General features: G+C 36.2%; 1 protein-coding gene across 3 annotated transcripts in view; it reads right to left on the bottom strand.

Moving 5' to 3' along the window:
- Positions 1-1,577: 1,577 nt before the first annotated feature.
- ITGB1 (integrin subunit beta 1) overlaps positions 1,578-26,577 on the bottom strand; it is a 44,328-nt gene continuing 19,328 nt past the window's right edge. Inside the window, exons 2-17 of one of the 3 annotated variants that reach the window (XM_068673572.1) lie at positions 26,007-26,076; positions 25,674-25,773; positions 23,941-24,150; positions 21,838-22,008; positions 21,299-21,537; positions 20,256-20,411; positions 19,035-19,130; positions 18,021-18,110; positions 17,005-17,145; positions 16,681-16,883; positions 14,509-14,747; positions 12,263-12,485; positions 10,800-11,032; positions 9,598-9,764; positions 8,693-8,773; positions 1,578-2,782 (exon numbers count right to left, since the gene is read on the bottom strand). In XM_068673572.1, the coding sequence (XP_068529673.1) occupies positions 8,699-8,773; positions 9,598-9,764; positions 10,800-11,032; positions 12,263-12,485; positions 14,509-14,747; positions 16,681-16,883; positions 17,005-17,145; positions 18,021-18,110; positions 19,035-19,130; positions 20,256-20,411; positions 21,299-21,537; positions 21,838-22,008; positions 23,941-24,088 (2,181 nt within the window). In that variant the 5' untranslated portion in view covers positions 24,089-24,150; positions 25,674-25,773; positions 26,007-26,076 and the 3' untranslated portion in view covers positions 1,578-2,782; positions 8,693-8,698. Of the gene's footprint in view, positions 2,783-8,692; positions 8,774-9,597; positions 9,765-10,799; positions 11,033-12,262; positions 12,486-14,508; positions 14,748-16,680; positions 16,884-17,004; positions 17,146-18,020; positions 18,111-19,034; positions 19,131-20,255; positions 20,412-21,298; positions 21,538-21,837; positions 22,009-23,940; positions 24,164-25,673; positions 25,774-26,006; positions 26,077-26,577 lie in introns of all 3 variants that reach the window. The other 2 variants (XM_068673570.1, XM_068673571.1) reach the window with 2 other exon arrangements.

Raw genomic sequence — 26,577 nt, 5'->3', positions numbered from 1 at the left:
TATTCACGGTTGCATATAAGTATTTTCTTTCTGCTGAATACTTTTGATTTTTTTTCAAGAAAGAGAATTGCTTAGAAAACAGTCTGTAAACAGTACAGCTTTGTAGCTGGAGCATTCTTCATTACTTCTCCTTGATCAAAACCAAAGCTTCAGTAAATAGTTCTACTTCAGAAAAAGGTGTTTTGATATCTTTTTTTATCATCTTTATAGTAAACAAAGATAGTGAGGTGTTCTGGACAATATTTGATCATGTAATCCTTTTGGATTGAGAGTGAAGACAGCTACTTGACTAAGAATAATATGTAAACACCAGTTGATTGAATTAGGCTGTCACACATTGACATTTAGGGAAAATGGATAAACATTGACAGTGTTTAGGGAAAATGGATTAAAAAAATAGAAGTACCAACTTTTTGACTATAGATAATTTTGTCCAAATTATTATTTACAATGCCTTTGTTTTCCATATTTGGAATGAGAACACAAGCACATTCTCAAAGTAAGAAGCAATCCAGAGCAGTACTGTGGACTTCATTATGAAGGGCAGCAGGCTACAACATTGCGTGGCTTCTCCTGATCTGTGAATTTGCTCTCATTTGCACTGACCAGCAAAAACCACACCTGTTGCCAAATCCAGTAGCCCAGGAGAAGTAAGGCTGCTGCAGCACCATGTTGCCAGGGCTAATTAAAAGTGAGCTGAAGTGCACAGCAAGTGTGTATACACAAAATATGTGTATATATGTACATAGTACATAGTACACAGTACATAGGCACTGACAGAAAACAGCACTTGGGATGAATGACCTCATCCTATTTCCCCTGTCTGGCTGATTAGAATGAAGGCCCACTAGTGGGAGACGGACTGACACTGTGTGTCCCTGCAGTGACTGGGCTTAGTTTAACCAGCAGCTGGCCCCTGGATCTCCATTCCCCTGTTGCTGCTAGCTGTGGAGGCCCTGCTCCAGCAGCGCTGCAGATCTTCCCCCCCTGAAGACACCAACACACACAGACACACCCTATCTACTGCTACTTTAGTTTATCCTGAGAAGTTTTTTAAAAAAACAACATAAAACCCTAAAATCATAGAGTTGATTCCATGAACATACTATACAATGTTTTTAATTACAAAGTGATTATAGATATACAGATAATATATCTGGAACATTGCACCCTCAAAACTTCATTAACCCTTTATTTTCCTAAAAATGCATTATTTTTCTAATGTTGTGTGTTGTGAAACAGCATTACCCACGTAGTCCATTTGGTAGAAGAGTGTTAAATGACAGAACTTCTTTAGCACACATACAAATAAAAGGCAGTGGCTTAACATCAGTTGTCACTGTATGTGATACGTTGATGCTGTATGTGCTGCACCCTGGCCTTTATGCATTTTCATACAACAACTAACTTCTGTTACTCAAGATCACTTTTACATAACTTACCTTTTTAACCTAAATTTTCTCAAATTTGATGTAAAAGATGTACTTTGTATTATTACGATATCTATTACATCTTTCCCATACATACTTCTTTTTTTTCCCCAGTAGTATCATCTTTTAAAAGACAAAGAGACAAGATTCAAGTATTTTAAGGTACTTTTATTTAATAAATAACTTCAGTAATAGCACTGTAAAAAGTGAACATCTGTTAAAATAAAAAGGCACTTAAAACAAGAAGATGACTATGATGCAGTTTGAATGGTCAAAGGCAAATATACATGGCACATGTCAAAAATATGTGACTCGTCACATGACAAACTATGCAATCTTAGCTACAGGGCAAAGGCAAATTTACAGCTAAGACTGCCCAAAAAAAAAAAAAAAAAAGCTTGTGTTGATACAAAAATATTACAAAAAGAATTGCAAACAAATACATTAAAAAGATTAGAAAGGTGACAAAGCACCAGGCTTTAAACTAAGGAAAAATTACAGAAGACACAGTATGACATAAGGCCCTTATGGGTTTTGAGGATGTCTTGGTAAAGTACTTCACGATACTGCCACCCAGGGCTTGAATTTACAAAGAAAAACTAGGCAAGTTACCAGTCAGCAACTTTTTCAGTAATGGCACGTGTTTTAAAGCTATTTATTCCTTCTTAAAATTCTTTCCAAACCCTTTCATCTTAACCATAACCTGGCAATAAGCAATTAAAATTTAAAAATAAGTATACACACGCTTTTTCAGTCCTTTACTCTCCTCGTTTCCAACTTACTCAACTTACCATACACTTAATCATATATCTAGTAAGCAGAACACCAGTTATTCACCAGCTCCATGCTACATGAGTTTAATTATACCTGCAAACTCAAGCCCTGATTTCCCTGTAAAGCTAAAAAATTTAATACTAAATGGCTAGGCAGAGCCCTCATGCTGATTGCTTTAACCATTTCCCTCCCATCATGTCATAGCAGTATCACACCCTGTCGAAGATTCACAGCAAGGGAGTGGAAAAAGGTCAAAAAGGCACCATGTGACCTTAGCTGACTAGGCTATACAGTCTCAAGTTTTTTTGTCAGACCCCGGCACTGATTATTTTTATTTGAAAAAAATAAAAAATAAAAAAATTACATATGGTACATTCTCAAAACCTGAACAGGAAAACAAACCTATATGTAATGAATTAGTAAAATCACTGCAGTTTGCCCTAAATCTATCTTACTGTGACTACAAAAATTGCTATGCTGCATACAGTGTTGTGAAGTTATACAAGCAGTGTTCATTTTCCCTCATATTTAGGATTGACCACAGTTGTCACTGCACTCTTGTAAATAGGATTTTCACCCTAGAAAAAGAAAAACATTTTATTAGCATTCAGTGAGATGAAATAAGCACTCTGTTTGCAAGAAGTATGAAAATTAGCTTAAGAAATTATCCACAATTGTTTGTTTGTATACAAACTGCTTAAATCAAACTATTTTTTCCTCTTGCAACTTTAACAAAGGCATGCTTAGCTAATTAATAAAGCAAAGGGTTAGGGCATGATCCTATTCAGTTTATGCCACAGGTTTACTTCGAAACTGCTGCACCTCATATGCTTGTATCTCAGGGCTGAGCAGTCAACTCACGTCTGTAGCCCATTACACTTTTTTTTTTTTTTAAAGAACTGCAAACGATATCTTTTGAAACCATTACAGATCACAGACCACATAGATCACAGACCACATTCTGCTATAATTAACATTTAAATAGCTTATTTCACATTATAAATTAATTCTAGACACAGACTGGAAAGGCTTGTACTACTTTAACAATACACACTCAATATTTCATGTTGAACATTAGCACTTGTCATTCTCATTTTATTCCTGCAGATTACCCCCTGTCCCAATATACAGAAAATGCATACTTAAAACTAAGAGATTACTGTCCTGGTGAGAATGCTGTAATAAAAACATTATTTCTGCTGATAAGACAAAGGCCCACATAACTGCTTATATCTCTCCTACTGAGATTTGAAAACCTCTAAAATAAGCTTATGTTAAGTTTAAACGTCCATTGTTCCCAAGTTTCCTTTTATCTCAGTAAATCTTACTCCATTTACGGCACATCCTGGCACACCTACGATGAACTCCTTGAACTCTAAATGGATAGATCTTATTCGAAGAAACTGCTCCAGCTAGAACTCTACCGATACAGCCTGCATCTCCGGTGCTGTACTCTTACCACAATTGAACTTCAAGCTAAATACACATTGTTTACCAATGTGAAGCTCTTCTGTGTATGCATGAATAATTTCTGAGGAAATTCAGGACAGAGCAGATCTCAGCCTGAGCATAGCTCAGGCCAGAACCATATCTGGCCTTCATTAGCAGCAGGGGAATATCCGAAGGTTAGGAAGGGAGTATCTTTGAGGTTCCTCCCAGACGAGATAGCTTTTACATTTTGGGTTAAAACCACTGTTCCTACAGTCAAAGGAAATCCTACCCCAACCCTGGATGCTAATTTATTTTCTTTAATCTTTGATAGTCTGGTTTTGGGTGTACAGTAAGCTGTGTCTGGCGGAGACTTCTTGCTTTAATAAAGTAGATTTTTAAGTAATCTTTTATCATTCTTCACACAGCTCTACAGAATAGCTGCTATATGCCATCTGATCTGAAGTGTCTAAACCTAAGTGACTCATATTTACCCATTAAACGGGTTGCATCTTGCTATGAGATGCTGTTCTGAATATTCGTTTTATTTCTAAGAAACCCAAAGCCCCTGTAAATGTATGTGATTCACAGAGATTAAGCATGCCTGTTTTTTTCCAGGGTCGTAAACCTTGAACATCAAGTACAGATACCACAGGATGTGCCAAAAGGTGACAATGCAAGCAAGAAACAACTTGGTCTGAAACCGTATCAATTCCTAGTAAGTTTGTTGCCTTCTGTTTTCAGACCTGGCAAGGGACAAGTGACTGGTCTACCCAAACAGCAGCAGCTCCTGCTGCCAGGGCAAGGCCAATGAGCTGGTATTCTGCGTTTCTGTCACAGTGTCTCTCAGACGGAAAGAGTGTTTCTCCTTCAAGTAAGCTTCTCTACATGTCAAAAACAAAGAAGCATGTGCAGTCTTGCTAGATCTGCCACCCCAGCCTAATCTCTCAAGTCCAGAAACTGCACTGCTGGATAATGTCTCTTCCCTGGAAATCAAGATTCTCTACTTCATCTCCTCAAGACCTGAGTCAGCATCATCTGGTTTGAGGTAAGCTTGGAATTAGGTGTCCAGTGTTAGCTAAACTTCACAAATACACAGTAATGGCAAAAGGCCCTTCTATCAGATGCTGGACAACTCCCTCTTGATTCAAAATCTGTCATCTACTGGTTTGGAAAGGGATGGGGAGCTGAGAGAAAGAATTTATTTATCACAGAAACACAGTGTTGTGGCTAGTTCTCAGCCAGAAAAATTATCAAGGCAAAAATTACTTGTACCCCCTTCCCAGGATATTTTTTATTAAAAGGCTTTGCAACAGTAAGATACAGATTAAAGTGAAAAAAATATCCAGGGATGAGGGATTTCATCAGTAACTGAAATACCTCATTATGCCTCAAAGGGCTTGGCAATGTATGTTGATTTTTTCCTAGACAAGTTTTAACACAAATTTCTGAAACAAACAAAATAAGAGAAATCCACACACATACAAAAAGTAAAATTTGTAATTCAGATAAAGTCTGTAAGCTTAGTAGGCTATATTGAATACAGATTAGAAAATAATGCACATAGCTTTTCAACAGCAAGGCATTATATAACAGTTGTTACCCTGTGCTTTTAACCTTCACCATTTTACAGAACAGACTACCCCCTGCACAAGCAGGGAGGTATATGGTTACATTTTCTTGTTTGTAAAAGGGCAGTAACTTCCATCTATCAGATATTGCAGGAATCAGTCCAAAGGTTAGGAGTAAAACCTGGAAATCTGCAGGGTACGACTCATATAATTAATTTCTATTTGGAATCAGGTCCAAAATGCAATTTTGTGTGCAAATGTGACTGTAAATATTTATTGTAACGCTTCTTCAAGAGAAATCATGATTTGAGATGTACAAGCTCTTTATTTAGCTAGCATAAGGCCTATTTACATGTACAAAGAAAGTGAGATGCTGCACTGTTGTCTTCCCCTGGGCTTGCATTTTACATTTACAAGAACTCCCAGTGGGATTTAGGCCACAGAGCAGCACTTAGCCAGGTGCCTCCCCGCATCAGCTGAGTGTTTCAGTTCCCGCTACAAATACTGGAGATGCAGTCACCGCAATCAGAACTGTTCAGCTTAACCCAACCTTACGCTTACTCAGCTTAGCAGCTTGTGTGGCTTTACTGCCTGTAACCAAGGCGCCCAAATGGCTTCTGTTAGCCAGGCACTGGCAGCACTGGCCTTGCCAGCCATGCTCAGTCTCTATCTCAACAAGGTCTTCTGGACAGACAGCTTATTATTAAATCTAACATGGAAGTAGTAAATGATACATGCACTAGTCTAACCCAACTCTCACCTCACTTAGGCCCCTGACAGCTGGCACACAGTACGAACTTCCAGAGGTTAGCAGCATTCTGTGTTTTTAACTGGCCACCAAAACGTGGTATTTCAAACTTGCTTAGGCAAGAACTACGGCTTTGTAAGCAAACCCATCTCCTTTATGCCAGTGCAGAAAACACTGGTTTAAGCATGCAAAGTTAGGAAAAACTTCTGTCACAAGTTCTTATAAATTAAAACATCACACACACTTAAACAAAAGCAACAATAAAACAAAAATCAACAAACAATAATTATATGCAAGATAGAATGAAATACATTGGACAAAAGATAGAGGCATTTTAAAAAATACCTTCAAGAGAGAATAAAGCATCATGTTCTTGCAACAGTGCTTATTTTTAAGCAGACTGGGCTGTTCAGAAGTAAACAGTTTAGTCTGGTGCTTTATAAGGATAAACTTATACAGGATGTTTGATCAACCTTTTTATTCCTTTTTTTTTTTTTTTTTTCCCCTGTGGACTTACTGCTTTAAGTCACCTAAAATACCTATATAGTGGGTTTAAATCCTACCATTTACACTCACCCAAATTGTTCAAGAGCTGGCTCCTACGATTTTCAGCTCTCATACTTTTGTTTTATTCATTATATTACCAATATTATTACTCATTATTTTACAGTAATAAGACAAGTCATCTGTCAATCTGTAAGTATAGCAACTGAATCAGAGGGTGAAGCGAAGGCCCAGGTTGAGGGCAGCACAGATGACAGAGGGCATCACCTACTACGACTGGAAGACTAGAAGAAAACAACTAGCCTACAACTAAGCAAATACTTTTTTTAATGGCACAGATCTAAACCACGCAGTCAGTGCTGCAGGCCAAGGACAACACTTTCTGGTGGCTAATAAAGCTAAAAGTGCCTGCCCTCTCTCTCCAAGGATCGGATATTTCCATGAATACTAGAAAGGATAAAAATCATACTTGAAAACCTACACTCCTTCATATTTTTTGATTTTCACAATGAGTGAAACAAGAAGGCAGGATTCACTCTCCATGGAAAGAAAGCTTTCTGCAAGAAGTAAATATGAGGAGAAATGGCAATACTGAAGACATTATGTTTTGGGAGGAGTCATGGGGTAGAGAGTGAGAAGAAAGAAAGGAAGTTACACACCATGTGGTTTGTTACATGCTTGTTCTGCACGGAACAGAAAATACACAAGTCAGTGAACAGCAGAAAAGAAGGTAACAGAGACTTAACAACAGATGGAATACGTGAAATATTAGAGAGGATTAAGAACTCAATTTCCTCCCCAAAATAATCAACTCTGAGAAGAAAAAAAAAATGGAAAGAAGGTGAATGTGGTCACTGTGTCAAGCAAAACAATTTTCATTTCTTCTTTTTTTTTTTTTTTCTCCAATCAATTTTGGACACGCTGGAAAATAAAAAGATTGTAAAGAGAAAAGGAAAGTACTTTTCATCAAGCTGGAGCTCAGAATGCTAGACAAAGTATTTGAAAATGTCATAGTGAGGACAGGTAAGAGCTTAAATACTCTTAATTCCCATTTTCTCTTTACAAAATCTTTCAAGTGCAACACTGAAAAACTAAAACAGCAGACAGAGTAAAATTTGAGATAGTGATCCTTCCCTTCCACTAGCTCCTGAAAAAAGCCCTTTGATATTTAAAGGGATCTGCTGCCTTCCCAACTTTTTCAGGTCCCACTCCCTCCCTTTAATCAGATTTTCTGCATTTCTTAACTCTCAACACTCTGTTGACACCTGCTCCCATCATCCTCCCTTTCCTACTCCTTCCCCAGCAACTGGGAATCCCAGGGAAGGAGGAGAATCCTAAAGCATTCAAGAGAGTGCAATCTTAAAAGCCTACACAGAATATCCATCACTTCTGGTTTACTGTCTTGCTCTTCTGGATAATTCTGTTTCTCTTTGGGTATGAAGAGAACTGAAGTCAGCATTTCCAAACAAATTAGAGTTCAGACAAAGTTTAGGAAGGACTTAGAAACTAGGGCAAAAAGTACATCTGGAGGGGACAAGAACACTTCCTCCTCTCATATGAATGCTTTTTTTCTAAGAAAGGCCCCAAGCTGACTGAGTTACAAGGACTGATATTGCCAGTTACAACAGAAATAGGGATGGAAAAAATAAGATGCATATTTAATTACCAAATGAGTAGAGTATATGCATTTCACACTTTAAATTCAGGCTCATTCTATTCTAGGTTAATAAGCCAAAGCACTTAAAAAAAAAAAAAAAAACTGTAAGGCCACTCCCAAATAGTCAGAGTTATTTTAATAAAAATAATTATATTTATAGGCTGGATATCTCAGGAGTATCTAAACCAGCTTTGCAAACACATTAGTTTTAAGCAAACTGATTGCTGACTTGAAGGCGTAGAAGATAAATCCTTCCCTGAACACTGCATTTCTTCACAATCTTCTGTAATCCAAAGAGCTGTTCTATTATATACCCACATAGTTACTCACAAATAGTTCATTTAAAAATATGTATATATTGTAGAATAGTTTAAGCCAGTACTGGTGATATTAGTAAGAAAGCAATCTTTCTGTCAAAACAAGTTAGACTTTCAAGCTGCATTCTTTAAAACCCCAGAATCAAAGCAGCAGCAGATAAACTGCACAAGACTCAAATTGTGATTAACTGACTGTGACACACAGTGAGTTCGAAGTGACATGCAAAGGAAAAAAAAGGAAGAAAATGAAAGGAGATACAAACTGAGACTTAGAGACCAGCTTTACGTCCATAGTTTGGATTCTTGAAATTGTTAATAGGACTCTTGTATATTGGGTTTTCTTGCTGAAGTAAAAGAAATGGTCAATGTCGAATAATTCAACAGGAAAAAAAAGCAACATTCTCAACTGTCACTGAAAAAATCATGCTATATATAAAGTTGTTAGTATTATTTTTCCAGTTTAGAGTTAATTTTCTTAACAGAAGACATCCTAGGACATTTTTACAAATTATTCTCTCACCAACCGTATATGGGTATTGACCTATAGAACAGTAGCATAAGGTTTCTGATTGCCAGATTCCTAACATTTCCCAGAGGCAGAGACCCGATATCATATGTAAGCCTACAGACCATAGGCTTGTTTTTCTTATATATTTTTTCTATTGTCAAGAGGTTGGGAAGATCTCAACAAGCCAGCACCAACCATGACCTTGCGACCAGTTACTGAAATCTCCCAACTAATCCCATGTGAATATTTACAAGATCTCTTTCATAAGCAAAAAATTTCCTTCCTGATTTTATACAAGTGTGATTTTCACCTTCTAACAGACATTTTAATTGTATCTTTTAGAATGTGGTACAACTGCAAAGCTGAACTATTCTCTCACCATCACGTTTTCTCTCTGAAATTTTATTCCAACTGAAGTTATTACTCACTTTACTAAACCAAGATGTTCTTCTTGAAGAGGACTCTGATTTTTTTGTTTGTTTGTTTTTGTTTTGCTATTGGTAACAAATGACACATTTTAAATCAGCTTAAAATTATGGTATTTCTGTATTCCTGTCCTATGGAGAAACAAATCTGAAACACACAGGGCATGTGAACAACAATTTCCTAATCCTCACCAACTACTGCAGCTTTTATACAGATAAAAGCCTCCTCACTTACCGTATCCCACTTGGCATTCATCTTCTCCTTTTCAAATTTAGCAAATTCTCTTCTGTCATGAATGATCATTAGTAGTTTCCAAATCAATAACAATGCAAGTCCAATAAGAACAATTCCAGCAACCACACCAGCTACAATGGGAATGATGTCAGGGCCACTAGGGCATTCTAGGGAACAAAACAAGGGAAACATGATTTTACAGAATGGTGAAGGTAATGTGTATGAAGATGCTTTTAAAATTATATTTGGTACTGAAGCCAGTATTTATAGTACCAAAGATAATACTACTTTCACTTTAAATTACTAAAGTTTTAGTACACAACATCTTGCAACATTGCATCTTATTTTTATCCTTCTAATTTTTGTTTAATCTTAGTAATAGAATATTTAATATTCTGATGAAGTCTATGTTGGGCATTGGCATACAGGACGTGGACATGTGCCCGTGGAACAATTGTTCAATCTGAACTTGCTTTAAGCAACCAGGGGTAGGCCTTAGGAAATCTCATGGCCTGCTGTAGCTGAGCAAACCAAGCTACCAGAGTAACTGTGAGAAGCTCCCACGGCAATGACTCCCACATCGCCCAATTAAGGAACTCAGAAAAATACTGTTACCAGCAGCTGGCTTCAAGGACAAGGTTTATGTGACTGCTAATCACAAGGGGTTCTTTTCTTGCAGGTGGGGTTGTTTTCTTGTAACTGTTTGTCTGAGTGCTTTTGACCAATGATCTTGTGTGAGACACTGTCCGCCCCTGTTAAGTTCACTATAAAAGTTAGGCTATTCGGGCAATAAAATGAAGCTTGCTGATCACTCATATTGAGTGTCCCTGTCTTCCTTCCATCAACAACAAGTCTACACACTGCTAACCCTTTAAGCAATTCATCCAGAGTATAAGAATAAAATAACTAGCAATTGTATTTTAAACATGCAAGAGCTCTAAGTCAAACAAGGTGTTCCTCGTTTTATCTTGGACTATAAGTAATATATATAGATGTTACTTAGATATGTGCTAGTTAGCAACTAACACTTTGCTTCTACGCAACTTTTTTTTTCTTCTTTTAAATATTTCCTCATCTTAGGAATTGATTTCTACTGAAAGAAAAAAAAATACATTTAACTCAGGCAAAACAACCAGAGCTACTTTATACTATATAAGTGCAAGAATTAAGGTGAGGGAGAAATGACAACATCATGTTTATACCTGGAGTCTCTACCACATGGACATTGGCTTCACCATTTGAGTTGACGGAGTACGTGAAGTAGAACCAGCAGTCATCAACGTCCTTCTCTTTGCAATGAGACAGTGGATCGGGCTGGCCTGGTTGTGGCAATTTGTCTCGACTTTCTACCCGTGTCATGTTAAAATGCATACATTCCTGAGAACATGTTTCCTTCTTTTCACCCTTATCGAAAGCTCTGCACTGAACACAGTCCCTGTGGAAATGCAAATCAGAAGCAATGCTTTCTAGTATGTTCACAAAAGATTGAACATTGAATCTAAAGAAAAGTAAATGAGGAAAAAAAAAAAAACAAAGACCAAAAACATTTCCATAAAAGCAAGAAAAAAAAGAAGGAAGACTTTTTTTTTTTTTTAACCAGTTGTAACATTAATGTATCTTTCGATTAACAAAAACCCGCTTTGCCAAATTTCTGTTTTATGGATGACTGGCAAGCTTCAAGGACAGGGGGTTAAAAAAAAGAATAAAAGACCTAAACTTCTAAATGGAAATAATTCTAAAACATTTTCAGCAGTTACAGCAGTTACAACTGGAAAATGAATATTCTCTCAAAGAAGTTAGTGTAGGAGCAGAAGATTTACAATGAAACAGTATCAATGATGGGTTAAAAAGAACAAACTGTGATTAGTTTTACAGTAAGATATCACTTGCATAAATCATTGAAAAACAGCAGACTGAGTAGGAATTTTACAGTAAAAAGACTGAGCTGAGAGAAATTTTAAAGTCAGTTGCACAAAGCTAGGAATCAGCAGAGCCATTACTCATAAATTTATTTCAAAATTCTGCATGCAGAAAACAGTTTCCTTGCAAAAATCTGGATTTCCTAAGACAGGGATGCAGATTTCATTGACCTTCCCACATCTAAGTCTAGTTTTCGCATGTCAGGATAATCTGACCTCTGCAATAGGTTTTTAGAATAAAAAAGTTTTAAAACAAAACAGAAGTTCTCAGCAAAAAGCTTATCTGAAATTTTAACTATTCTGGAAACTGTGCAGTTTATCTATGCTTACTTTTGCTGCATTAATTTCAAAAGGTTGACGGTGGGACTTTACAGCCTGTCACAACAGACCTAAGCTTCCCACAACTCTGCAGAAAGTTGGCTGTTAGCAATCATACATGAAATAGGGAAAATCTGTAACCTGCCCAAGTCAACGTGAATGGGTAAAACTGATCTAACATAATATACACATTTCTGTGCATAACAGAAAACAACAGTGAAAGAATTTAAGAAATAAAGAGACTATCTGGAAGCAATCAAAACACTGTTTAGTTTGTAATTGTTGATTCTCACCCAATGACTTTTATTACCTAAACGGATAGCATTATATTCCTCCATTTCAGGGCATACCACATTTTTCAAATTATGCATAAATTCACCATGAAGCCAAATGAATGGAAGCAAGGATTTGGTTTTCTAGATACTTACTTGTGCTCTGCACAGACGCCAAGGCAAGTCTGACACATTTCACATGTGGGGCCTTGGAATTTGGGATCTGTACAATTACAAGTTCCGCATTCACAGGTTCCTCTTCCATTGCAAATCTGCCCATTAGATGCCATACATGGAGTAGTATCCAGGGAGCAATCACAAGCACTGCCAGTGAAGTTGGGGAAACACTCACAAACTCTGCATTTGCAGATACCATTTCCTGAGCATTTAAAAGATATTTCAGTTAAATGAAATCTTATATTAAACAAGTTTATGACATTAAGAAACAAAATGTTTACCAACTTCAAATAGACACAGTGAAAAGAAAACTCTGGTCGACAAAAAATGAATATACTAATGAATCAAAAGAACTAAAAAAAATTATTTCCTTAAAAACTACTTTCAGAATTCTTTTCTTCTCCCATTTTCCTACATTTGGATTTCCTTTCATAAACAAAATGATGAGACCAGGGAAAGCTGATGAAGAACAGTGTAATGTGATGGCTATACCTCATGGGTGGATAGCATCACAGCACTGCTTCAGCTGGCGATTTTGTATGTATATAAATACTCTACAGATCAATATTTATTGATCACTGCTGTACCTATCTCTATGTAAATTTATAATGCAAGATCTAAAAAGATGAGGAATGCACTAACTTAGACTTTATAACATAGAAAAATGAAACACCTAGAAACATAGAATATTCTGAGTTTGAAAAAAAACACTCAAGGATCATTGAGTCCAATTCCTGGCTCCACACAGGGCCACCCCAAAACCAGACCCTGTGTCTGAGAGCGTTGTCCAAACACTTCTTGAACTCCAGCAGCTCAGTCCTGTGACCACTGCCCTGGGCAGCCTGTCCCGGTGCCCAACAAGTGCAGACCCTTTCCCTAACCCCCAGCCTGACCCTCCCCTGTCCCAGCTCCATGCCGTCCCCTCGGGTCCTGTCGCTGTCCCCAGAGAGCAGAGCTCAGCGCCTGCCCCTCCGCTCCCCTCGTGAGGGAGCTGCAGGCCGCCATGAGGCCTCCCCTCAGCCTGCTCTGCTCGGGGCTGAGCAAACCCAGGGCCCTCAGCTGCTTCTAATACACCTTCCCCTCTAGACCCTTCACCATCTTTGTTGCCTTCTTTTGGAGGGGTCTCTAATAGTTTAAAGTCCTTTTTATACTGTAGTGCCCAAAACTGCACACAACGCTTGAGGTGATGCCATACGAGTGCAGAGCTCCCTTAGCCTCCTTATAAAACCATTCAGTAACTCTGTCTCACCTGAGCTTTATGCTCCTTACATTCCCTAGAGGAAACAGATATCCATATCTTGAAAATGGCAATTTGGATTGAATGGAAAGATCTCTGGATACACTTCTTCTCCATTGAAAATAAAGTGTTCAGGTCAACACTCCTCTGTCACTATCTATTTTGGGACACCACCACCACTGCTCCTATCCTTTGGACAGCTGATGAGCAACAGGTGTATTCCAACTAAATCAGACAGATTAGGTATTCTCTTAATTCAGTTAAAACTCAGCAGTTTCTCTGTTTATTTTTTTGGATCACAGTCAAAACTGAGGTAGTAGTTACACTCCCACCAGCTACTTCCACGTATGAAGAAGCCTAAGGAAGTTACAGGACAAAAATATATGCAGCAAAATTTAGTTAGACAGTCACTGCTAGAGGGCTTTCTAAATTGCTTTTGATTTCAGAATAATGTGCCATTTAGAGTCTTGTTTCAAGCATTTAAGGCATCTTTCTGGGTCTAGCACATTCTAAGCTTCACTCACCTTTTGAAATAGTCTCAAGATAGCATCTCACTGGTATGTTGTCAAGCACCTGCTCAAACACTATTACAAGTAAACTGAGGTCATTATCTCTTTTTATTGACGCAGTGGTTACACTGAGCCAGAATAACTTTATAATCTCATGACAGTTGTCTCAGCATTCTTTACTATAATACCTGAAGGCAATTCTGCAATAAACAGCAGAAGTCAAGTTCAGTTTACATCCTTCTTTTAGCTCTGAATCAAGGAAGGCTGAAACATGTATTCATACCCTATGTTCAGGATCACAAAGGGCTGTCTTATTAATAAAGAAGCTTTTTCAGTCACTGTTACTCTGTGCATTTTCTCATCTCATCAAGTAGATATGTAGTTTTAAGCTAAGTATCACTTCTTTACAGGGTACAGTTGACAGACTGGTAAACTATTCACCAGTTTTGTCTATAAAAAAGTCTGAAGTCACTTCTCACCTCCACAAATCAGACCATTTGATCGATCACAGTTGAAGTTATCACATTCACAATATTTGCCAGAATAAACTTCGTTGGTGTTTTCTCTTTTCTTGCATACACATTGTCCACAAATGCATTCTCCGTTGTTACTACATATTTCCGTACTGTTCTCCCTCCTGCAGTAAGCATCCATATCCTCACTGTTTACTTCATCTGTACTACATTCACAAAGTCTTCCAATACGTCCTTCATTACATCTGCAAGGTAAGAACATGACTGAAAATGTAAACCTAACTAATTAAAACATATACAATAGAAAGACTGCAAAAATAGCAGAGAACAGGAATAATAGTGACTTATCTCAAGGAATGTTCCAAGTTAATTTTAAAACAGGATCTCTAGCTATTTAACAGCTCTTGAAGCTGCTGGAGATAACTCGACTAAGCTGCTCCTATCCTGATTACTTCCAGGTGAGAAACTGTTGTCACCATCGCTAACTAGATTGCCACATAACCACTATTAATTCCTCTCCTGTGTGACAGAACAATAATTACTTTTAAGTGACAGTGACTGTTCACTGTAGCTGCTGTTAACTTTCAATGAAAGAATTTCCCAAGAACAGCAGCAATTAGTCCGGGGAGTAGCTGATCTTCAGAGCTTCTGAGCACCAGCAAATTCAACCAAGATCTTTGGGGCTCAGCACTTATCAAGCATAAAGCAATGATGAAGAAATGGATGTTCTTGTTCAGCAATTGGCAACCTGTCAATCAGAGATAATTCCATCATGAAACTGCTCTTGCTCCAAAAGCAAAAGGCAGTTCTTATCCACAGGTCTGTTATCGCCTGTGTGAAATCATGGGGATGCTAATAACAGTGATACCAAGTTTAATAATTCTTTCTATGGTCATTGATGGTTCCTTATTTAAAGGAAACACCAAAAAAGTCCTCAAAATGAAGCAATTTATTCAGTGTTTATGGTCTGAAGCAGTTATTCCTCAACTTACTGAGTATTAAGGAGTTCAGAGCCATATGTCATTCTTTCACTCAGTTCTCTACAGTCATCAGCTTCACCACAAAGATATTAGTCAGTCCTACACCAGACGTCCTATGAACTTGAAGTCAGTAACTTCTTTATTTTCAGTCACATAAATAATCGCATATTAAAGTATGAGGAAAAAGATTTATAACTCTTATTTCAGCTACAGTTCACTGAGCAGGAACCAGTACTGTTTTCTGAAGTCCTGGATCTTGTTTTCTTTGGGAACTACTTAATTTTGTTCTGGTCTTTGCACTCTTGTCTCAAGGATTTCCAAGAAGAGACTGTTTTCATTTTTGCTGTAGGTTTCTTGGGAAAAAAGCCTTAAACCTTGATGTACTAGAGGTCAATCTCCAACTACTCTCCTAGTGGTGTGTAAATCCGGAAAATCCAGTATTATTTTACTTGATTTTCAAATGTGTAAAGAGAGATATACATCTAATCTAATGACTACGATTGGCAATAATGGAAAATTTTAAGGCATAGGTACATAAAAGATTGCACATAAAGATTTATAGATGCATGTAATTAGAAGAAACATTTTAATAAGATCCTAAAAGGTTAAAAATAACATATGGGAAGAGACTGAGGGAGAAAAAGTCATCTAAAATAAAAGTCGCAAAAGAATAGCTACTTTACTCTTCCCTTCTATGGCATAATTGGTGCCAACCTAGGTAGGAGCTCCTATCAAAACCTAGGAAGACTTTGAATTTCTTGAAATCAGCAGAATTCACATTAGAAAGACAAAATTAGATAAGTATTAATATTTGAAAAAATATCACAAGTTAATTCTACTCATTTTCTCCCATAGTTCCGCTACATTAGATAGACTTTAAAATTAAATGTGTGAACAAAAAAAGCATTAAGGCCTATAAAGATATAAAGGACTATAAAGTCCTATAAAGGACTAACCCAAGGCCACATTCTAATTCTGATGTGTGCAATAGCTCCAATATAATTATCGATATTATACATTCCAGCACAAGGATTATTTGCAGATATATGACAGTATGTCAAAATGTCCTAACAGGTTTGTAACAATAATTCTTGTTCCTTCACTCAAAAATTATTAAAATAAAATAAACCTTAATTAAGTAAACCAAATATAGATCATATTTCCCATTTTCAAAAATAAATAAGGTCTATATATTTACCTGCATGCACCACATTCAAATGTTCCATTCCCTTCGTGGCAGGCTGGACTATTAGGTTCTCCTTCGCTTTGACACTGACATTCGCAGATGAACTGGAGATTAATTTCCACTTCTTCAGTGAATCCCAGTGGTTTAATTTTAATTGTTTCATTTTGTCCTTTCTTTGGACATTCGTAAGCTGTTACATTAATCTCAAATCTAACCTGCAAACAAAAATAAATGGAGTGCTATATTATTAAAAGAAACTTAGTAATATTTATAAAAAACAATAAATATTGGACACTTTTAATGAAATTTCTCAGTAGCACATGTATTGTAAGTTACCTCATCTCCTATTGAAATGTTAGAACATTTCCTTCCATCTTCTTGTGTGTCATTCACTCCATTCTTGCAGTAAGACTTGTAACTGATTGCCACTCCTTTTGGTAGCTTACTGTTTTCCAGGATAACCTCTGAAGAAAGGGACTAAAACGATTGCTATTAGCTAACTCAGAATGGAGTTGCAAAAGCATTTTGATGAACAAATACAGGACAGTCTGAACAAGGCAGCACTCTCCCTCACTCCTACTGATGCAGAGATACGCCAGGAAATGCAAGACATGCAGGAGAATGAGCAAAAGAGGCTTTGGGACCTGATCCCAGTCCAACCTCGTGTTGTGCCCAGTGGCTCTCAATGGGAAGCACAAGTGGTCTCTGGCTCTGAGCACAATGAGGTCCAAGTACACTCTTCTCCCTCAGGTATGTTTTAAGCAGAGGGAAATGCTGCAGTGTCTGCCTGTGCCCAGCAGTCTGGGACACTTTGCCTCAGCCTTCCAGGTTTCTGGGATGGGCAGTTCCAGTGTGCTGAGACAGACCGCCTCAGGGCTGCCCATCCTCACACATGGTGACCCCTTCTCACACCTGAGCCCTGCTATGCGTGGACGTTGGCAAACACTTGTTCTATGTACTCCAAAGGGGCAACAATTCTCATTTACACAACACAGGTATGAAGAAATTATTTTGGAGCCAAATGAAAGAACCACTGAGGTTGATGGAGACATTTTCCCGGTTGAAAAGTGGCCCATTCCTTTTCCATGTTAAAATAAGGCAAAGAGCCGAAGGTCCAAAAGTAAGGGTTATGTTTGTTTGTTTAAAGGGAAAACACAGATAATAAAATTAGAAAGAAGTAAAGAGGTTAAGTGACCGTAAGCGTGTATCTTTCTAGTCATCTAAGCTCTGATCACCACAGTGCCTGAAAGTCTAATGTGGTTTTAATGCACTGGCTGTAAAGTTACATTTTAGAATACAAACTTCCTGTTTTGTAGAAAAAATTAAAATCTACCTTGGAAAAAAAAACTCACATTGTATGCATCAATGATCAGCTGAATCACATTGCTGGAGTTTGAAGACAACGTTCCCACTGCTGATTTTGGTATCAGATTTTTCAGTTCCTGTCAATATTTACAAAAGTAAAAGGAAAGTTACAGCTTGACTAACAAACTAAGTATAAATTGTAGTGTAAGTATCTGTATGGTGATATAATGCTTTACTGGATTAACTAGTCAAGATCAAGTACTTCAAAAAGTAAAGCTAAAGTGTTGTCATCGTTCTTCATGATTTTTGAGGTTATACAGAGGAATACTGGAATAAAAAAAAATATCCACCTTTCTCTTCTTTTCACTTTAAATTTGCCAATTAAGACATTCATTTTATGGTAACAGAATAAAACAGAATACAATAAAAGATGTGCTCTTGCACAAATTTACCACACACATTTTCAAGATCTTAAAAAAGAAGCGCAATGCTTCTAGAGATAGGTATAAAAAAGTTGATTTCCAGTGGAAAAAAAACTTATAATTTGAATACAGATAAAAGAAAGAAATATACCTTGATGCATTAAAATGAGGAAAAAGAAGTAACTCTTTTAAATAGTAATTTCTTATTTCATAATCATATCCAATATTCAATTTTAACCATAATGAATATAAATAGAGCAAAAAGGACAAAATACGTTCTTTCATAGGTGCTCTCCTAAGCTATTTTGTTGTAAACACGTGCATAAAAAGTAGCATTGCAAATATGTTCTCCATTGCCTTATATCTATAAAGGTAAAGAGATAAGGAGGATCATTTACTGAGGAAATATGAGATCTGTTTTCTCCTTGGAAATTACTAAGGTGTTCAGTATCACTTTGAACAACTTAAAAAAAGGCTTAATAACAAAAACATAAATAGCAAAATACTACTGTGATCACTTCCATCCATACTTGTTTTAATTTCAAATTAAACAACTTTAATTAATTCAGTCCAAATCTGAAGTCTCTAATTGGTTGAGGAAAAATAAGTAGAGACCAGAAATACGTTACTTATCTTTACCTTATAAACTGCCTGAAACTCTTCAGTAACAGCAAAAATTGTCTGAATATTGTTCTCACTCAGCTTCTGTACCAGATGAGCAATAGAGGGATAATCCTATTAAAAAACATCAAGCATAAAATGCAATTCAAAGTTTGTACACAAAGTAGAAAATCAGAAACATTTTGACAGTAGAAATACAAATCACTTCTAGAAACATTCATAAGACTTCTAACTAGCCAGCTTATGTTACAACTCTAAAGAAAAAACAACCCCACAAGCAAACAATCCTTGAAAAGATTCCATATATGCCCCATGAAGATAGGTGATCTTTGAAGGTACAAGGTACAAGAATGTTATCCTATTCACTAACATTTAAATCCTCCAATTTAAATTCCTAATCTCAATTTTCTCCAAAAATTATCTTTGATAGTTTTCCATATGACATCTCTGTGAACATCACTAGCTTCTGCACTGTTTCATAAAGAAAAGATTAAATAAAACAGAATTAATTGTAGGTTGTCATTAAACAAGCGCTCTCAATTAGGAATACAAACATGGAAACTTTGTAAAGCTTATTGTGTTCATCCTATCAAGTAAATGTTTTTCATTTCACTTTTCATCTGCTTACCTTATCAATAAGACATGGTAACAACGTTTTTAAACGTATTTTTATCATAAATTTTGTAGCATAAGATGTCAAGCAGTCAGAGTTCTATCCCATTTCAATTACAAATAAGTGCAAAATTGATTTAAAAATTACAAGTATACAGTGAGAGTTCATGATAAAATGATTCAAAATGGCTAACAGGCATAAAATAAAATATAAAAAAAAAATACTTATGAACAGAGACTAATTGCAAGCAGTTAATTTGGGTCCCAAAGAAAATACAACTAGATATGACATTATAAATAACTGGACAGTATTAGAACTACTTCTGAACAAGCAGACTAATGAAATAATAAAATAATAGGACAGAGCACCAGTGGACAAGCAGAGTTATTAACTACCACAAATCATAAAGTGGAAGTTGCCACTTCTTGAAGTTTTTGAATTAAGACTGGATTAATTCTTGCAGTTTTGCTTTACTTAAGCTAAAGTCACTTGATTTAATACATAGGCAAATAGGTAAATTTTAAAAGATGTAGCATTCTGAAACCATGCCAGTTTACTAAAATGATTTTTTTGAGCTTAAACACCAGAAAACATAAATTTCCCTACAAGACAATGCAAAGACTTACATAATAGTGGCTCATTGTGTACACATTATTTTCCAGGTGACATCTCCCATCATTTGGTAGAACAATTCCACCGAGTTTACCGTCTCCTGCGAAGTGAAATCCAGCATCCGTGGAAAACACTAATAGTCTTGTAACATTTCTCCATCCAATTTGATCCTTAGGAAATTAAAACAAAATAAATTTCAGTATTCTGCACCACTTTCTTTTATATTAATGTGGACCAACAATGAAGAGGTACATACATAATAAGGCAGACAGACTTAGGAGAAGCCATATAACAAAAGCATCATCCTGGAAACTGTAATTCACTCAAATCTTAAAAGCACTTATATTTAATTAAATGTCTCCTGTAAAATATTACCTGTAAGATTTTCACCAAAGGCAATAAACTTTCCTTCTGCACTTTTAAAACAGGACTCCATATAGTTTCATAAAGTCCTTACTTCATTGATTAACAATATATTAATACAGTAACAAAGCAGTAGAGTAGGATATAATTTTTGAAGAGTCTATATTGTGCATAGAATCGTGTCAGAATAGAAACATCAAAGAATAATGAAGCAATCTAGATCAGCTCTCCAAAAATAAACAAAAATCTGTTTTTGATCTACTTCTGTCTAAGAAGCTAGTAGAAATTAACCTTCACCAAGCTATTCTGAAACATGAGCTGGAAAAAGCGTAATGACTCTTTGAAATCACTGGATAACAATTGCCTGTTTAGAATTCCATGCATCCGTGAGCAGAATTTGACTCTTCTTTTGCAGCAGCCTTTAAAAACATCATCTTTGCAACATATCTATCTGATGTGAATACAACCTGTGATCACCACCTTCACATTTGCTGGCTTCATTCACTCACTAGAGGTCTCCACAAAACAAATCAACGTATTCATGCAGCCTACTTTACCCTATCTTGCTAGCACAAGCATGACAAGTTGAAACTCAGGTCAGGCACCGTAAAACATTATTAGATGAAATTGTTTAAATACAGCCTTAAAGTATCAGTTAGAACAATTTCTTCTCAGAAAACTAACACACACTTACCCCACAAACTGCAACCTGCATTATTGCATCAAATCCACCTTCAGGAGAATCCAAATTACCAGAAATTTGCTGTTTACCTACAAGTTCATTAAATCTATTTCCTTCACTGGTAAGACTGAGCACATTTTTATAGCTAAATGGACTTGTACAGTTCTGGTCACCTGTACAAGGATTTCTCAGTTTGGCTGGTGTTGTACTTATATATGGCATCACAGTTTTCTCCACAAAAGAGCCAAACCCTAGGAGAGAATGAGAAAAACCCTGTAAGTTGAAGACTGGAATTCTATTATTTATATTGTAATACAATACAAATTCATTATAGCTGATCTGTTGTTAAAAATAGCTCTCATACTTGTTTACATTCTACCTTCTCCTTCACAACTATTCTCATATTCCTCAATAGTTTCTGTGTGCTAGTATATTTGCCATAATACTGCTAGTTTTTAAAAAAAGAATTATTCTTCATAAGAAGTGATTTTCACTTTACTGATGTGAAAAACATCAGGAAGGAAACTTTTGAATAAGCAAATCTTTCTTACCAATTCGAAAGTCTGAAGTTATTTTTTGCATTTCTTGCATCAGAGCTGTTCCGAGACTTTTCACATTCTCTAAGTCATCTTTCATAGAATAGGAGAGGTCCATAAGATAGTAAAGGTCAATGGGGTAATCTTCAGCTCTCTTAAATTTTAATGAAACTGTTTGCGGTTCCCCTGTTTCAGAGATTAAACAACAAACAGAAGTCATTAAAAATTCCACAATAACTACATCGGCAAGAAAAATGTCTTTTTAAGTAAAGTCTTTGAGATATTGACGATGGAGGTTTTGAGCTAGTGGTGAGGTTTTTTTTTCTCCTGTTAATTGAAATAGTTAACATTAAATTATGATGAAAAAATTTTCAAGGAGTATTTATTTCAGATGCCCAACTTTACATGTCAATGCATTTCATTTCCCCATAGAAAATAATATCCTGATAAAACCAAGCCTCTCTTAGCTGCTGCAATTTTAAATCTCGATGCTTGCAATAATTTTAACAATCTAATAGCATAAATTTTCAATATCTATTTGTATCCAAGATGACTGAAGAAATCATAAGGGTTTAGTTTAGGAAAAACGCTTATAATAGGTTTATAAAAGAAAAATCAGTTCTGGATAAAATATTTCAAGTTACGTTGCATCAAATATAGGCTGAACACAAAAACAGTAGTTGAGATAATTGGTTACTGTCTGTTGCAATTGTAAGCCCAGACCCTGTGCTTTGCTAACAGAAGCATGTAGTTTCACTCTGATGTTGAAAGACAGTGCAGAAGAACTACCCGCAAGTGAAATGGAAAATAATTCTTTTGCCTATTGTTTATGAAATAAGGAATGGAATTGAAAGTTTTTTCCTCCATCCCAGCTTTTAGTCACTAAAGTGAAATGGTGATATTGCTGCCAATTAAGTCTGCTTAATAATTAAAAAATATTTGCTTAATATGAGGAAAACTGACAAGCTGGGGAAAGCATAAAATGGGCAAAAGGAATGGACATATGGATCAGGCAGCTATGCAGCACGTTTTATTTAAAACAAATAAAAGCTTTAGATTTTCCTTAGCTACTGTTTAAAAGAGCCTGCACAGAAAGCAAACATCCCCCTCTGTACGCACACAAACCCTAATCGGAGACCTTGTGACCAAAAGAAGTGCTCATAAACTGAACAATGATTTTTTGGGTTAATAGGTTTTGGTTGTCCAGGTCCCTTGTATGCTCTGCTGATCAAATTTGTGTCAACAGACTATTATTTTGTCTTTTGAAGTTGAAAGGGTCACTAGAACTAAACAGGGCTAATATCAAAATTGTAAAATAATTTTAATTCTTTTCCTTTTCTTCCCTTTCCTCACTGTGCTAAGCAGTCTCGGATCACGTTGCATTTATTGATGCAGTCCCCAACAAGCAGCTGGCTCCAAGTACAGGCTCTTGTTCCAGGTAAATATAAGGTATTTTTGGACACCGTTACAGCACCTAGGAACTGTCCTTAAGGTCAGTTTCCATTATGTTCAAGTATTGTGTGAAATACTAGACTTGTTCCCCCACTCCCATTTTAATCAAATATCTCTTTATGGGTTTGAAATGGTACACAACTGCTTTGTTTTCATTAATGCAGTCTCATATCCACTTCTTTACCCTCTGGAAACTATTTTATATAGCAAACTGAAAATCTTGCCCATATTATGAAATCATTTGGCGCAGACTGCTTAACAGGAGTACTTCAAGGAATAGCAACTGTTCTCATAACTTCTCTAGGTTTTTGCATGCTCCTCTACTTTTGTTACAAGAAGTCACACTGCAGAAAATCAACTGTAAAATGCTGAAAACAGAACAATTTAATTTTTGTGATCTATCTGAACCATGCTGACATTTTTATGAGCTTTATCTATTTTCTCAGAAATTACATCTGGAACAAGTGATAAAAACCTCTTTTCTAAAAATCTGACAGTATTTGAATTACCTAAACACCTGGGGTTAACCTGAATAGTTCTGCTATTATTCAGATTATCGGAACAACAGCAGTTTCAGAAACAAAATGATTATACATTCAAAACACAAGATGCACTTGTGGTGGTGACGGAAAAATCATATGAAGACTAGAATGAAACTGTCCTTACCGACTCTTAGTTTCAGTACTAATTTTTGTGGCTGGATCTGTGTAATGGCCTCTGGTTTCAGTTTCTCTGCAGCACCTATTTTACGGTTTGTTACTTCTCTATCTTCAAGCACCTGTTTGCTACCTCTAGGATTTTCTATATCTTCCATAGGACAGCCTTTACTTCTCAGTGCTGCCAAGTCATCACATCGGGCAGATGTTGGTTCTCCTTCTTGCAAGAAGTCCTGGAAAAGAGGGGTGAACGAATATCAAATTTACAGCTATCTGAAACTTGCTATACTCTATACACAGTAACACTTTTTACAATGACTCCATCCTTATAAAAAAAAGAATCCAGTAATAAAACACAGTTCTGAAACATGTTAAATTTTACTCAATGAAATAGTGGCTAAAATTTAATCCAAGAGTTTGCATTTATGTATATAATCTGTGTAAAAGATATAAGCAAGATGAAAGTAAAAAATATATATACAACGTCACCTCTAACAGAAGCAGTGTATCTTTTTAAATCAGCTACTCCACAAGTGACAGCAGATGGGAAAGGCTCACATCTTCATGCAGTTGTCAATTAAGTTGTGAACTTATTTGTACAGCCTACTTTCCAATTACCCTCCTTTTTTTTTTTTTTGAAAGGCTTTAATTAGAGATTACGTAAGGGTACCTTGGTACTCCACAACAAAACAATGGCAATATGCTGACAGAGCAGTGGAAAGAAGGACAACAATCCAAAAGTAATATCTATTAGCAAAGAAAAAAAGTAACTTTGCTCTGAACACAACTTACTATTACCTCAAATCTTCAAAACAGCTCTAAACTCAAATATAAGTAAACAAGGTTTCTAACTGAGGAGCTTGGCAATTCTGATTTTTCCCTCCCCCCAGAATACACATCTAAGTAAATATATTATAAACTTTATCAGTTCTTGATGAGAAGCTGACTAAGACCAAATAAATAAAATTTGGCCAAATGAATCTGAGAGACAAATTTTAAAGTCAAGTCAGTTTACTAGAAAAGTTTAAAGCTTACAAGCTGATCCAAGTGACAGTAAGTTGGTAACGCATGGAATTAAGTACACAGTATCATCTTACAGCAGGAAACAGGAAAGTTTCCCAGTTTTCATTAACAAACCAAAAAAGTGCTCTAAAGCACCTTTCCTTCTGTTTCTGACCTGAAGACACTTCCACTCGACTTTAGCATATACAGCACATAATTTAAGATTTAAGATTTGATTTTAATTACACAAGCTTTCTTTTGAAGGTTCATACTAAAACAAAAAACCCACCCCCACAAACCAGTCTCCCACCCCCAAGTCTACCAACAACAGATGGTAGATGTTCTAAAATTTGAACATCTTTCCTTTTAAACGCAGACCTTCGCTCTCTTCCTCTACTCCACCTATGTCTAAACTTACCTTTTACTCTAATGTCACTGAAAACATATAATTAAACATACCCAGACAGCCTCCATGCTGGAAGGATATGAAATAGCTATGATACAGCTTGTAGGGTCTATATACCTTTAACTTTTACAAAAGGAGAAGTAAACACATTGTAAAAAGATCTACTCAAATCAGGACATCAGGAAAATCATGGTACTGAATTTTTATGTACTAATACATAAAAATAGCTCTTCCAATTGAAGAGCTACAGGAAATTATCGTTAATAAAAATGACATTTATATACATTTAAAGTATTTATTTAAATTTGAAACCGAGGGAAAAAAATAAAAGGAACAGTACAATACTTACTGTTTTTTTACACCAACCACAGTTAGGTCCTGCTTGTATACATTCTCCACATGATTTTGCATTAGCTTTTATGCAGTCACTTCCAGCTATGAAAGAATACAGATAGGTCACTTCATTTATAAAGACATGCTGACAGTAATACAATTTTAATTTGTTTCATACTGCCCCTGTAAACTAAGTTCTACATGTTATGACTAAGAGATATGAGCAACATCTTGTTAGGAGCACTCATCTAACCAATACATTCATTGGCACAAACAACTGCTAAATACAGTTTTAAAGCAATATTAAAGTAGTGCAGTGAAATCAAATGATTTACCTTGCTGACCAAATCCGCTCCATATCAAGCAACAGAGGATGCCAGCCCACGTGAGAAATTTTAAATTAATCTGAAATACAAAACCAGACAACCAGATCTTATGATTTATTGTGACCAGTAAACAAAAATAAAGTTGCATGGAAGTACACACATGCAACTGTTTCAGAGGGGATAGGAACAGAGTAGACTCAAACCAGATGTTCCTATCCACACCAACTGGACAGACAGATGAATTTTCATCTAATACAACTGTATTTATAAACCAAACTCTCATTTATAAGACATCAAACAAAGCAGCTGCTACTTAAATTCTTTTGAAACACTCTTGTTAGATAGACTCTTAAGATAACCGAAATTTGGAAATTCTGTTCAGTCAGGGCAAAAAACAAAACCAAAAAACCCCAGCCTGTTAACATCCCATCCAAAAATATCTATGCTCTGAATGTTACCGGGGAAAGACTTCAAAATAAAGATACCCGAGAGGTATGAGAGAAATACAGGTTCTCTATTCAAGCCTCTGCTTTAAGGTAAGAAAAACTTCAAGGCCCTTTCCAGAATCTTTTCCTAAGAA

Source organism: Anas acuta, chromosome 2 (genome assembly GCF_963932015.1).
Source record: "Anas acuta chromosome 2, bAnaAcu1.1, whole genome shotgun sequence".
NCBI classification, from domain to species: domain Eukaryota; kingdom Metazoa; phylum Chordata; class Aves; order Anseriformes; family Anatidae; genus Anas; species Anas acuta.
This window is presented reverse-complemented; position numbering and strand designations above follow the sequence as displayed.